The 14,337-nt window shown below is 46.9% G+C and overlaps 1 protein-coding gene across 1 annotated transcript in view; it reads right to left on the minus strand.

Annotated features, from left to right (window-relative positions):
- AK8 (adenylate kinase 8) overlaps positions 1-14,337 on the minus strand; it is a 71,803-nt gene that overhangs the window by 26,928 nt on the left and 30,538 nt on the right. The window contains exons 7-10 of the mRNA XM_066610775.1: positions 13,655-13,726; positions 12,630-12,830; positions 10,448-10,579; positions 8,781-8,870 (exon numbers count right to left, since the gene is read on the minus strand). Of these exons, the coding sequence (XP_066466872.1) occupies positions 8,781-8,870; positions 10,448-10,579; positions 12,630-12,830; positions 13,655-13,726 (495 nt within the window). The remainder of the gene's footprint in view (positions 1-8,780; positions 8,871-10,447; positions 10,580-12,629; positions 12,831-13,654; positions 13,727-14,337) is intronic.

Raw genomic sequence — 14,337 nt, forward strand, 5'->3', positions numbered from 1 at the left:
AGTATCAGCTACCGCCAAGGGCTCGGCCTGTCATCCCTAAATTCGGCAAAGAGCAAGAGCAGAATACCTTATTATCCCACAAAGGTCAAATTGGTTTCATATTATTTGAGTCCTCCAGGGAAAAGCCTCCGTTTTCTTGCTGACCACAAAGTTCGTGGGAGTTCAGTTACTTTTATTTCTTTTTTTTTAAAACAAGCTAGCAAATGGATTTGGGGGCAATTTTTCTATTGGCTACTGTCCTTGGCCAGTCTTGTGGGAGGCAGCCGAGCAAAGGTAGGGGCTGCGGAAGAAATACCTACCGCTCTTGGCAGCTGTCCCTGGTCCTGAAGGACCTGGTTGAGAAGCTGTATACTAATCGGTTCACTGCTACAGGATGCCTGTTCCCTCAAGATCTTGTCTGCAAGTACTTGGTCCTCCTGACCAAACAGGGTGCAACGCATGTCCAGCCATTTACTCACATCTGCACTGCTGCACATACCGCATTTGGCATTCAGAACGCCTGAGCAAAAAGAAGAGCCGGAAGTCGGCAAGTAAGCAATTTTTCCACAGCCCCTTGTCATGTCTTCTTGACCAACCAGGCCCCGTCCATTACACTGCTCCTGCATGCAAGAGGTCTCCTGTGGGAGTCATACGGGAGTATGCCTACTCTAGAGCAGCTACTTTCCATTTCTAGTGGAGTTAAATTCCTGGAATAAGGATACCATCTGCCTCAGCCCCAGCCCCCGGTTTAGCTGCAGCAAGCCCCCCCCCCCAATGAGAACCAGTTCATCTACTTGCATTTAGTTTTGTAATACCTCCATTAATACTGGGGGGATGGTTCATTCCTGGCATTCCAACAGCACCATAGAAGATGCCAGTGGAGGAAAAGAGAGCTGATTAGCCCCACCCTACGCAGACTCCACTGCTCTCAATGGCTAAAATGCCTGTCCATCCACCCAAGATGAACAGTACTGAGGTGAATCAGCACTAAAGGGGGTCAGCAATATGCAGGTTATTGCTGTAGTCTCATTCTGCAGGTAAGAGCTATCTGTCCCCTTTCAATGGAAGTCCAGGTTCCTTCATAAAGCAGGCATCACATAGCAGAAGAGGCCATCACAAGGATGGTGCTCATCTCAGGTGCTATGAGGTCATTGGTTGGAGACCAATGGTTTCTCCTACATCCCTCCAGAGGTACATTGGCCTTTCCAGAACGTGCACAGGAGAGCAACAGAATGCAACACGGGGGGGGGGGGACACAACCTCTTCCTTTACAAGTGAAACTGAACAAACTTTGCTGATTCTAAACATGGCAGGACCATTGGCAGGAGGGAGATAAATTTGATTTGGGAGAGAGCTGGCCACTTTTGTTCTGGAAAGAGCCAGCGGAAGATGACAACAGTTCAGTTTCTGCTTTCGACCGCAAGAGATTCGGAGATCAAGTCCAAACCATTTTTTTTGCCTTCGACATTCTCAGCGGTACACTCTTCTCTCTCCCCCACCCGCGGCCTTGCCGAGTGCTTCAACTAGCTTTAATAAAGACTACGTGCTTCCCATACACCGGTCCGCAGCGCTCCTTCCTTTCGCCAAGCTACCTTTTTTATCCTGCACTTTTCCTGTCTTTTCACGTGCGGTTTTTGTCTGAAGATCTGTGGCTCTGTTTGAAGATGACTTCTGAAGCTACATCTGGTCTAAAGTCAGCATTACAAGGCGACATGTAAATTACAGTTTCCATTGGAAACTGAGGTCCGGGCCCCTTCAAAGCATGGCTAAGATAATAAGTACAGGAGATATCTAAGACAATCATTATTTCCTTAACACCACCGCTGTTTTTATGGCTTTTGAGTCCTGCCAACTGCGGCTCTGGGAATGCGGCATGCTAACCCATTTCGCCTCTGATGTACTAATAAACAGACCAGCGGCAGCCATAGGAAAAAAGAAAATTGCCTGGTGGGTGGCTTTGTTTGTTATGCAGTGCCACCTGCTGGCAGCATGTGAACCCTGCAATGTGGAATTTTGTGTGTGTGTGTGTGTGTGTGTGTGTGTGTGTGTGTGTGTGTGTGTGTGTGTGTGTGAGAGAGAGAGAGAGAGAGAGAGAGAGAGAGAGAAGGGAGAACGTACACGGTCAGGGGTGTTTAGCTAGTCAAGGGCTGGGATCCATCTCAAACTATGTTATGGATGTGACGGCAGTGCAGAGAGACCACAACGTGGCCTTAATATAGATTTGGGAGCCAGACTCTGCAACAGTTTGCAAGAACACACAGGAGGTTAGAACCATGGATAGCTAAACAGGCAAAGAGGCACCTTTTTAACATGGTGTCCTCTTATGTGTAACAAGGGCAAAGTATGTCCCACAACCCAGCAGGCACCTTTCCCAGTGGTTGTCCAGTGTCTCTTTTTTGACATTGTGAGGCCACTGGAGACAGGGAACTATTTACTTACAGTGATACCTTGTCTGGTGAGGGACCCTGTGGGGATCAAGCATGGATGAAAGTCAAAAACGGACAAGCATGGATGATAGTCAAAAAAGAGATGAATGTCAAAGCACAGCCTTATTGAGCTTGCAGATTTATTTTGGCCAGTGGCAAAATGTAAATAAATAACTGTACAACACATGCAAATGCATGCAAAATCTAAACAAACAGAAATGAAAGGGGGGGAAAAACATAAGAAAAGTTGGATGAAATTGAACAAAAGAGGAAAGAACGTGGACTAAATTTGACATGTGGTTATAACTGAATGCCGTTGAAAGAGCAAAGTGATGGGATGAAAGTGAAGGTATTGCTGAATTCATTTAGCTACAAAAAGTGTATATAAATATCATCATCATCATACCAAACTACCAACAGCAAACTCGCGATCTGAGGGTGCTACTTGAAGGACAGGTGAACTCCAACATCTACAGTAGTTCACGAAACAATTCCCTCAAAAATCAGACTATGAATTGGATTCCATGACCAGAAATAATGCAATCAGAAAACTCATAAGCCTGAAAGACACGGTAAAGAACTGTTGCATGTGGCAAAGAACTGTTGGTAAAGAACGCCCGGGCATCCCCAGGCAATGAATGAAGCAGGCCTTTTTCAAAAGAGAGTCCACCATGACTAGGATAGAGGTGACACACTGCAGTGGCAGGTCTGTGAAATGGGACTGGGGAAGGGAAGTGTGAAGTAGAGCGTGGGGGCTAGAGTGTCTTCTTACCTGCTTTTCTAACTTTGTTTTCCCTTTTCACAGCCAGGGAGCAAGACAGGACACCTAGCACCACCAAGTAGTATGAGGTCTGGGGCCAGCCCTGGTTTCCCCTCCTTCTGGGTCTTGGATACCTGTTTGGGGTGACCAGGAGAGTCCCTGGGGTGGGATGAGATTCACCACTCCCATTCCACAAAACCATTTTCCTTCTATCCGTGGCCCCTAGGCATTTGATATATTTTCTCCTCCTCTCCCACCAGACTCACAGAATCCAGAACTGTCTCACTTTCTTGCAGAACACTTCCTAAATGCACCAGAGTTGGAAACCCTGGAAATGTACTGTCAAATTGCCACGACAATAAACCAGCTTAATTTCTCTTTGAGATAACATGTGGCACTTGATAAGGGAGGTTTTAGATCCTTTGGGGCCACAGATATGACTGGGTGGCTGCAACAGCACCCCTTCACTGGTCTGTTACCTGTTTCCAAAATAAAGAAGAAGAAGAAGATGATGATTAAAATGGCAAGAGCCTCATTGGGAACAACATGAAAAGGGTCTTTGGGGATATGATTATTGGATAAATGGGAGATCTATTTGCATATAGCTCTGTGATTCTTATAGGCTGCTGTTGGGTATGGGAGAGCAAAGCTGGGCACAGGAGAGCTCCTGAAAGATTTATCTGCCAGGAAGAATCATAATTTGTATATAATGTATGCACATAATATAAAACAACATCCCATCACCCTCCAGTATGGCCTTTTTATTTGCCCCTATTCAGTTCCCATTCACTCCTATGGGGGAAAGTGCCACTTTGGGGGTCACTCGTGAGATGAGGGTAAATCCTGCTTTCCACCACTGTTGGCCCACACCCCCACAGACAGAGAAATGGCAAGAAGGTATAATGTGCCCCCCCAACCACCCAATTCCATCAATCCACAATGAGAGGCATTTCCTGAAGACGAAGAATAACTCAGCATTTATATAGCTCTTAAGAATGTTTCGAAGTGCTTCGCCCAAGTTAGTTTTATAATGGTCACAACAGCCCTGCAAGGCAGAGTGAGTGAGTGAGTGAGTGAGTGAGTGAGTGAGTGAGTGAGTGAGTGAGTGAGTGAGTGAGACAGACAGACAGACAGACAGACAGACAGACAGACAGACAGAGCCCATATAAATGCTTATTTTGTTCTCCTGACCATCAATTTTACTACTGGTGGAAAAAAAATAAGCTCTTGCTTCTTTGCCCGTGACAAAAACTTTGAAGGAATTCCCAGGTGGAAAGTGTCAAAAGTTTTGACTGGGGGATAAAAACACCAAGCACGCACCAGAGTGACTTCAAAAGCATTGTCAAAAAGAGGTGCGGGCTCCCCCTTTCAAAATGCATACCTGCAAGGGCAATTTTTTTTTTTTTTAATAAATAGCCAGCCCCATTTTTCAAGAGAGGCTCAGCATGGAGACTGCGCATCATGTGAAGTGGAGAAAGGAAATCTGCGTGACACAGAGATAAATAGAACTTTAAGAAAAGAGGATATTAATCTGTTTACTTGGTGCCTGTTTGGACGTGTGTGTGTGTGTGTGTGTGTGTGTGTGTGTGTGTGTGTGTGTGTGTGTGTGTGTGTTCCTCCCCCCCTCTCCAATAATAAAAAAGAGAGAGAAGTTTGCACTGCAGGGCCCCTACAGCTTGTGAAAAATTAAACTCGATGGATTCAAACTGTCCTATTTCCACATCAAACGAGTAGAGACACTGAGCTCTTCCCAACTTATCTTCAAACGGCTAGCACCCTAGAAAGTTTCTTGAAAAAAAAAATATATATATATATATATAAGAGAGGAAAAGGGAAAAAAGTCTCCAGTTCCCCCAAGCGCTGTACCCGTTACCGTAGCGCTGTCTCTCTCTCTCCTAATTATACCCCTGTGAGTTTATTAATCAACTTGTAAATTATTTAGAGAGTCATGCGCTGTCTTCAGCAAGTACAAAAACCCGGCATGAGAAGACTTGCTGGAAACACCAGCGAAGATTCCCCCAAAGGATCTCTCTCACCGATGTTCAGACAGCTTGCGGTTGGCGGTTAAAAAAAGAAAAAAATAAGAAATAAAACTAAGCTTACCTCCTCAGATGGAAAGATTTACCTAGCCTTTCAACTCAGAAATTCTTCGCAAGTTATGGATTTCCCCCCCCCCCACTTCATGGGGTGGGGGGAGAGTGAGAGAAGCTCTATTGTCAAATCTTTAGCTTTAGATGGGAATGTTAAATTCACTGTCAAAAAAAACCCCCTCCCACCACAAAAAAGAAGCTATGATCTTGGTTGCATTGAGATCCACACTTGCTGAGGCCACTTCTAACCCCCAAATAATAAGGTTTTTTTAATTTAAAAAAAAACAAAATTCATCCTAGTTTTAAAATGTTTGAAAGAAAAGTTATACTGCTGGAGCAAAAGACTTTTTTTCTTGTTAGTAATGGCAGGAATTAGGAGATTCCCAAATTCCTCTCCCACTCCACTTCCCTCCCCCCAGTTAGACACACAAGAGAATGCCACTGGGACAGATTCAAATATTACTATTTTATAAATAGGGCAGGGGGTGGCAGGGAGAGAGGGGGAGGAACCGACAAAGATGTTTCAGGCTCTCCTAGACTGTAGACTTCAGCACTGTTATCTTCGTGCAGCTGTTTTCATTTGTGCAAATAACACAAAGGAACTGAAAAATCTATTTTCTGTCTTCCTCCCATGCTTACCCTTCGCAAAATAAGGAGGCAACCCAATGGATGGGGAGTTCTCCTGAACATTGAACTACCGTACCCTCGTGTAGCTCTCACTGAGTTCAGTAGGGCTTGTGCAACAGAACTACCCAATGGAGGCTTTATTTTTCCCCTGTTGATGCTCTGAATCTGGCGTGAAGCGTCTGTGTGTCTTTCCCGGAGGTTGCACTTCTGTCGTGCGGGTGTCATCACAAGAACTCTCTTGCGAGATCAAGAAGACCATGGTCCCTTCTAGTACGGGATCCTATTTCCAGTGGTGGCTGATGAGATGCCTCTGATGGTGATGGTTGGCAACCTTCAGTCTCGAAAGACTATGGTATAAGCCTACAGCACCCGGTATTCCCAGGCGGTCTCCCATCCAAGTACTAACCAGGCCTGACCCTGCTTAGCTTCCGAGATCATGGTCTAAGCCTACAGCACCCGGCATTCCCAGGCGGTCTCCCATCCCAGTACTAACCAGGCCTGACCCTGCTTAGCTTCCAAGATCATGGTATAAGCCTACAGCACCCGTTATTCCCAGGTGGTCTCCCATCCATGAATGTAAATTCATTCCTTGCTATCCTTGGAAAGGAGGATTCCTTGGAAAGGAGGATTCCTTGGAAAGGAGGATTCATTCCTCCTTCCTTCATTCATTCCTCCTTCATTCCTTGGAAAGGAGGATTAGCAAAATGATAGGACCTATTATTTCCGGCCTCGTCCGTTGTTATGCATCCCTTTGTTTGTGTCAGGTATGCGCCACTTCACCTGGAGAGCCACGCAAACAGGAAGAAAACCTCTGGAAAAATGTATTGGGCAGGGATACCACCCCACAGCCCCGGTGAGCAGCCCTGGGGTTTTGGTGTGTCCCACATTCCAGTGCCCATGTATCAGCGCTTCGAGTAATTAACACTAAAATTGTGGGTCCTGCGAGAACTAGGCCAAGCCCATCCACGACCTACTGACACCTGAAGTGGAATACCAAATTACAGCCCCCCCACCCCCGGCTGACCAGCAATTAGTGCAGAATGATTGCTGGGGCTCAACGGTTCCAGTTCATTTCCAGGCACAATTCAAAGTGCTAATTTTGACTTTTAAAGCCCTTCCTGGCTCTGGACCTGGGTATTGGAGGAACTGACTCATTCCATACAATCCTACCCAGCCTCTCAGGTCATCAGAGGGGAGACTTCTCACTGTACTGCAACTGACAGAGAAGAGGGGAACGGTAGCAAGAGAAGGGCCTTCTCAGTAGTGGCATCGTGTTTGTGGAATTCGCTGCCCTTCCTCTTTGGAGACCTTTTGGCAGCACCTCCAAACCTTTTTATTTAGGAAGGCATTTGACTGCTTGACATCCAAGGCAAGGGCTTTTAACGAAATGCCATTTTAATTGTCTTATGTGATCCATGGGGATCCTGCTATTGGTCAGAATAAGAACGTTTGGTGACAGGGACCAAGGATTTGACTTAAGGCAGCTTCTTGAGTTGTGTGTATAATTTGTTACTGGTGTATTTTACACACATAAGTGGTTGATCCATATCTGCCCAGTGACTTTCCTCGGATGCCTGGAAGATGAATTATTTAAACGCATCTTAACACTGTACACCTCTCTCTGCCAAAACAGCCAAGCCAAAATTAAGCCATCCATACACCCATGGCAGGGGGATGAACATGTACTACGCTTTGGTGAAAACCTCCTGTAGTTCAGAAGCAGACCATTTCTGTCATGCCAGGTACAAGGGAGTGGCAATAGAATGCCAGCATCTTGTTGTCTTGGGCGCTCTCCACAATGGTGGGACACTGAGATGCAGGAAGCTGGACTAGATGGTCCTTTGACCTGACCCCAGCAGGGATCTTCCTATGTTCTTAAGTAGCTTGGGTTGTGCCCTTTGTACTTCACCTCTTCATCCTCGCAACTGCCCCAGAGGTGCGGAACACCAAGGTGGTTCTCTTTGGTAGATGGGGCAAAGCCTGATTTGCTCAAGGGGGAGCAGGTGCATTCACAGCTAAGCAGCAGTGCTGAATTTGTGTGGGATGGGCCTCAGGGGAGTTCCTACACCCAACAGTCATCTGGGATCCATCCATAATCCCTCCTACGCCCTCCATTCAGGTTGCAATAGGATACTTCACCACTGTGTATAAATCTTTGCCTTTTTAAAGTATCGTATGTGTACTGTTCCTTTAAGAGGGTCAAGTGGTTGCCCAGCCAGCTAGCATCTCCTCTTCCTGTTCCCGCCCTGATTCTCATGGGGAGCTTTCCAACACTGCCTGCCTGAGAGTTCAAGAAGTGTGAGGTTTTGAGCGGGGCTGGCTCCTCAAGGGGTTTTGGCAGTGGGTGCTGACTCTATGGTTTCCGGTTTGAGGGTCACCTGGTTGGCAGGTTCAAATTCCGGCCTGGGGTCATGGCCTGAGTTTGGCACTGATCCTTCCAGAACATTTAGCTCCCCCCTCTCAGGGCTAGGCTCTGAGTTAATCTTCCAGGCAAGGTCACAACAGGAGCCATTCTAGAGGCACTGGGTGGCCCTGAAGGCTTCTTATGGGTTGTGCCACTCCAGCTACCCACTCTACTTGGCCTCTGCAGACCTCAGAGTGGTCTGCAGAAAACCACTTCCGGTGTGCCTCCAAAAACCAGAAGTGGCTTTCAGAAGTTTCTATGGGCCATTCTGAGGCCAACAGAGTGGGTCACCAGCCTGGCGCAACAAAGAAGAGGCATTCATGGCATCGCCAGGAGCATCTCAGTCCATCCTGGAGGAGGAGCCGGGTTGCGGCACCGAAAAGATTGGGAACCACTGTTCTGGCCTAATCATGACGCAAAGACGCATTTCCCCTCACACCATTTTCTACCACAGATTTCCACCCACAGCATGAAGTGTCCGGAACGTGACCTACCCGGCCATCCGCTGTCGAGAAACGGCTTAATGAGTTCTCCGAGTTTTGTCTCGGCGGCTACAGCTTCCTTTAGCATTTGCCCACAGGAAACTGAGAGGAAGGGGGAACAAAAAGGCACAAGGTTAATTTTTAAAAAGGAAGCAAGAAAGAAGAAGGGGGAGAACGGCAAAGAAACTGCATATTGGAAAAAGGTCACTGAATAAAATACAAGGCGTGGGTTTGGGCTGGCTTCTCCATCTCAGACACACACACACCCCCGCTCCTCTTTTGGCCCAGCCAAGCAAAAGCAGGAAGGAATATGAAATAAAAAAGAATACATTTGGCCAGGAACACATTTTTTAAAAACCACAGCAGAGAGAGAGGGAGAAAGGTACTAATGAAAATATGGGGTAGAAATAATAAGTTAGGAGAAAGCCGGTGGGTAACTCACTTTCTATAAACTTATAATTACTGAATAAAGTTCGCTGGGGGTGCAGAGCAGCTCTCGGCCTGATGGCAGAGAGTCATCCCAAAGGACTGTGCCAGGATTCTCACCACCGGGAGGGCACTCAAAGGTTCTTGAGTGCACTGGCCTTCAGCACTTCAAGATGTGGGCTTCCTCTCAAAGCGCAATCGGCAACCTGTGACCCACCTTCAAGAGCCCGGCAGGCAAGTGAGGTGGGACAGGCTTACACAGCATGGGTCTGCCCTTTCTTTCTGTTCAGGCCAACTGGCAGGTGAGGAGGAGCAGAGAGTGGCATGGCAACAGTGTGGGCTCGGTCTTAACAGACAAAGGGAGAGAAAGAGGACATGCCATAAGAACACCAGAAGAGCTCTGCTGGATCAGGCCAAAGGTCCATCTAGTCCAACGTCCTGGATCTCACAGTTGGCCCACCAGATGCCGCAGGGAGCACACCAGACCACAAGAGGCCTGCATCCTGTTGTCACTCCCTTGCACCTGAGATAGCCTACTTCTAAAACCAGGAAGTTGCACATACCCATCCTGGCTTGTAACCTGTGATAGACTTTTCCTCCATCAATCTGTCCAATCCCCTTTGAAAGGCATCTAGGTCAGTCACCATCACCTGGGGCAAGGAGTTCCACAGACTAATTTCACGCTGGGTAAAGAAACATTTTCTTGTGTCTGTCCTAACTCTCCCAACACTCAATTTTAGTGGATATCCCCTGGTTCTGGTGTTGTGCGAGAGGGAAAAGAACCTCCACCTATCCACTCTATCCATCCCCTGCATAAGTTCGTATTGTCTACATGCCACAGAAGGGGAGGGCAGTTAGGCAGGAGGGGTCCCAATAAAGACTGGGAGGCTTGCCCAAAACATCACCTGCAACACTCATTCCACTCGGCAAAATTCACCTCTAGGATTCCTAGTTCTGGCTACGATTCAAACTGTGCAACCCTGAGCCTTAAAACAGAATGGGCAGTGGGCTGAACGGCCACAACCCACTGCTGGGTCCCAACCCATCTTTTGAAGACTTCTGATCTAAAACTGATTGAAAATGTTCATGTGTGTGTTGGTTTGGTCCAGGTTATCAGTTTGACTTCCCTAAGACTTCTTAATAAATCAGCCATGATTTTTCAGTCCAGAAAAGGTACATCTGCAGTGAAGGTGCAGACCAAGGCTCGACAGCCCAAAGATTTATGGGGGGTTGCATATTAACTGAGAACGTACCATTGATAAGGCCGTACTTCTGAGCTATTAATGCTGCCTGCAAGCTTTTCCCAGAGCCTGGAGGGCCACAAAGGAGAATCCGGGGCGAAAATGGGGAGAGCGTTCGAGGTGGAGCTAGGACATGGGTCAGAACTGAAAAAGAACAACAGATGAGAGACTATTAAAGACACAAGCATCAGAGAGCAAGGTTGAAACCCCTGCGTAAGACCCTGTTGGTAGTGTTTTTGTGTGCATGCATTGCATCTGTCTAGAAGCCTAAATTCACTTCCAGCCATGGCATCACTTCCAGGTTAATGACATCACTTCCAGCGGGTCCCAATAGATTGTCATTTTTAAAAGTGGATCTTGGTGCTAAAAGACCCACTGCATAGAGAATGGGAAGGATGCTACCATTTAGCTACACTCCAGTGAAAGCGTTGAAAAGCGAACTTAAAAAATAAATTGAAACCGGCTTCTTGCATGAGTCATCTGGGCAGAGCTCTCTGGGATGTCTCCTGCATGGTCTCCATTCCTTGCCCGCTGAAGAAGGTGAAGAAGATGGTCTGTTGCCCAGAGACACACAAACACACACACACCCCACCCCAAATTCTGACACAAGCCCTGATGACAGTGGAAAACAGTCCGTGATTTATCCCCAAATAAATATCAGCTAACCAGAGAGAGTTCTAAGCTCTCAGCCCAGCATATCCACAGCACAAACATAACAGGCCAACCAGCCTGCTTACAAATGGTGCTTAATTTGCAGTAAATAACCAAGTTAATTAGGAGTAATGATCCCCCAGACAGTCTCCACATCTAATTATTCTTTATAAAAAAAAAAAAGATCTGGCTCCTTGATGCATCAGCTTTAAAAAAAACACACACACGAGTATGCAAAAAGAGGCAAAGATCTAGAGAGGATTTTTTTTTTCATTCCAATTTTCAATTTATCTCACTGCATTATTAATTAATAATAATTAATATTCAGCCCGCACACATATATTTACAATTCAAGGCATGAATTGTTTATGAATGATGATGTGAACTTTTAGATTTAATTAAGTAATTTAAAGGTAATTAATTTGTAAATTCCGGACGCCAGCTTCCAACTTGTTTACCTTAGAAGAGCCGCGCTTGTAATCAGAGGCCGGCCCTTTTTCTAAACGCAAAAGATGGCGAGACGATAAACAGGCCATCAACCAATTGTTGGGAAAGAGGCAATTTAAAAGAAAAACCACAACAACCCCCACACATACTTGGTGGGTGTTGATTCTCAATGTTCTTTATGAAGAGCCCAAATGAAAGAGATGATTTATAAATCAAGTTTGGACGGCAAATCAAAGTGAACAAGGATTGGTACAGGTTGCAAAAAGCTGTGTCTTGGAAAATAAGATGAGAGGGGGGGTCTTCCAATATACTGATGGCCACCCCATGGCAGTCCTTTAAGGAACAGGTGCAGAAGACAGTGACCAAAATGATTACTGGGCTGGGGCACCTCCCTTATGAGGGCTTCTTCAGTCTAGACAAAAGACGCCTGGGGGGGACATGACTGAGACCTATAAAAAGTAGGAGAAGTTGGATTGTTAAGAGTGTGGAGGAGAAGAGAATAACATGCTGAAGTCAGAGCCATCTTTAGGCCAGCTTGATCAAACTGGGCCTTGTGCCGGGGGGGGGGGAACGGGGACAGGGACACTGCAGCAGAGAGTGGGCTGTCCGCAGCCAGCAATTCATATGTCTCCATGCAGAGGCCAACGTGGCAAGCTGAGCTCTCTTTGGGTTCACCTGCCCATCCGCTTCTGATTGGCCTGAACTTGGGCAATTGGCAGTGACAAGACAACACCACCGTGTCACCACCACCTACTTCTGGGGGGGGGGGGTGTGTGTGCCTCATGTCAAGCACCACTGGCCAGCCCCCAGCTCAAGGGAGGGTTTACAGCAGAAAGAGGCCCCTGCAAACAACTGCTTCTAATTGGGCCCCATGGCTCCTAAGGCCAGCCCTGGTTGAAGTGTTAGACACACCCTCCTCTCTTCCACGCTCCCTCTGTTGATCCATTCTCTTTTTCTTTTTTGAATCCAGGAAGTACAAGGAGCAGTCTAGGTGAAGGCACCATCAATCCTCCATTGGAGGCCCTGGTAAGAGAAATTACTTCCACACCAACCACAGGTTCCAGCCACAGAATCCAAAGGCGCACTTGGGTCTCACCTTGAGAGAAGACATCAGCACATGGCTGGTCAGCATTGATCAATTTCATAGGCTTCTCGAAGGACTGGAGGATTCCAGGGAAGTTCCGATGATACTGCATCAACCTCCTCGAGGTCTCCATTTCAGAGATGTCGTCGGGTACAATTAGATTTCGGCGCACGTCCTCTTCGCTTGGCCAGTCGAAGGTGGTGTGGTACACCTCTAGATATGCAGAAAGACCCATTTGAGAAAAGGGGGGAGTCAGGAATCTGCTCACATTTTGAAATGACCTTTCAGGGGTGGCGCATTTCAGCATGTTTACACCTGCTCCACCTGCTTACACCTGCTCTAGGAGTCATTTCAAAATGTAAGCAAAGTTTCCTGCAAGCAGCAGGGTTTGATAGGACTAAGCCCCTTTGCCGCAGTCAACACCCCCACCCGTTCCTCTCTATGGTTGACCCATTGGTTAGCAGCCATGACGTGATCACCAACCAAGCCGCTCCCCCCCCCCCAATCGATCCCCACAACACCTTTGCAACTATTTTTCAAACACTTCCTTTCAAAAAAGAAAATGTAAAGGATGGACATATAAATGAAGAAATGTACACTGGTGCCTTCTTGTTTGTTTATTTTGTTTTATTTTAAAGGTAAGGAGCCTATCTGAAATGTACCGCTACTGGACCTGGAGTGGGCAGTTAGCTAGCCTGACCAGCAGCTGGTGAAAGTCCTGCTTTCCATGAATTTATCCAATCCCTTTTTAAAGCCATCTAAGCTAAAGGCCATCAGCACATCTTCCACAGACCAATTAAGCTCTATGGGGAGCAGCAGAGTGGACCCTCCTACAGCCACAGGCCCCATATCCATAGAATTAACCATCCGAAGGGGGTCAACATGAGTGCCTCCGGGTAAGATAAATGGCACTTGAATCTGGGAACTGGAAGGTCTTGAGTTAACCTTGGCACTGCAGTTCCAAATTCACTGTTCTGTTGCTCCTACCTCCATTCCCCACCTCTAAGTAATCTTAAGAAAATGACAGTATACCGCACCTCCAGTGATGGTATCCACTCTTTTTCCAAGGTTCCTCTCAATTAACACAGTGTCTGGAGCATAGAGTACCACTAGGAAGCAAAGAAACATAGTATTCTTCTGGTTACTTTCCTGGAAATCTCACCCAGGACAGGCCTGCAATTTCAGTACATGTTTCACACCAGGCATACACAGGTGGGACCACATTATCCGCAGAATTGGGGACCCACGGATTCATGTATTTGTGGGTCGGACCCACCTGGACCCTCCAGAGGCGAGAGAAGTACAGCTCTTCTCACCTCCGGAGGATTACAGGGCCCCAAAACCCGCAGGTTTCATTATCTGTGGGTTTCCTTATCCATGGGGGTCCTGGAATGGAACCCCCGTGGATTATGAGGACAACCGTGTAAATCCATCTTCAAAACTGACAATGTTTTCAGCATTTCTCCTTCCTGCTCTTATCTATCTACGCACACACTAAAGTACTGGGCAAGTCTGGGAAGTTACCTTGTACAAGCCTCATGGGGGGCGATAAAAAACTGGGCCATGCAGGAGTACAGCTCTTGCTCATTTCAATGGAGACTGTGAGAATAAGAACATAAGAACAGCCCCACTGGATCAGGCCATAGGCCCATCTAGTCCAGCTTCTTGTATCTCACAGTGGCCCACCAGATGCTTCGGCGAGCACACAAGACAACAAGAG

This window comes from Tiliqua scincoides, chromosome 16 (assembly GCF_035046505.1).
Source record: "Tiliqua scincoides isolate rTilSci1 chromosome 16, rTilSci1.hap2, whole genome shotgun sequence".
Classification (NCBI taxonomy): Eukaryota; Metazoa; Chordata; class Lepidosauria; order Squamata; family Scincidae; genus Tiliqua; species Tiliqua scincoides.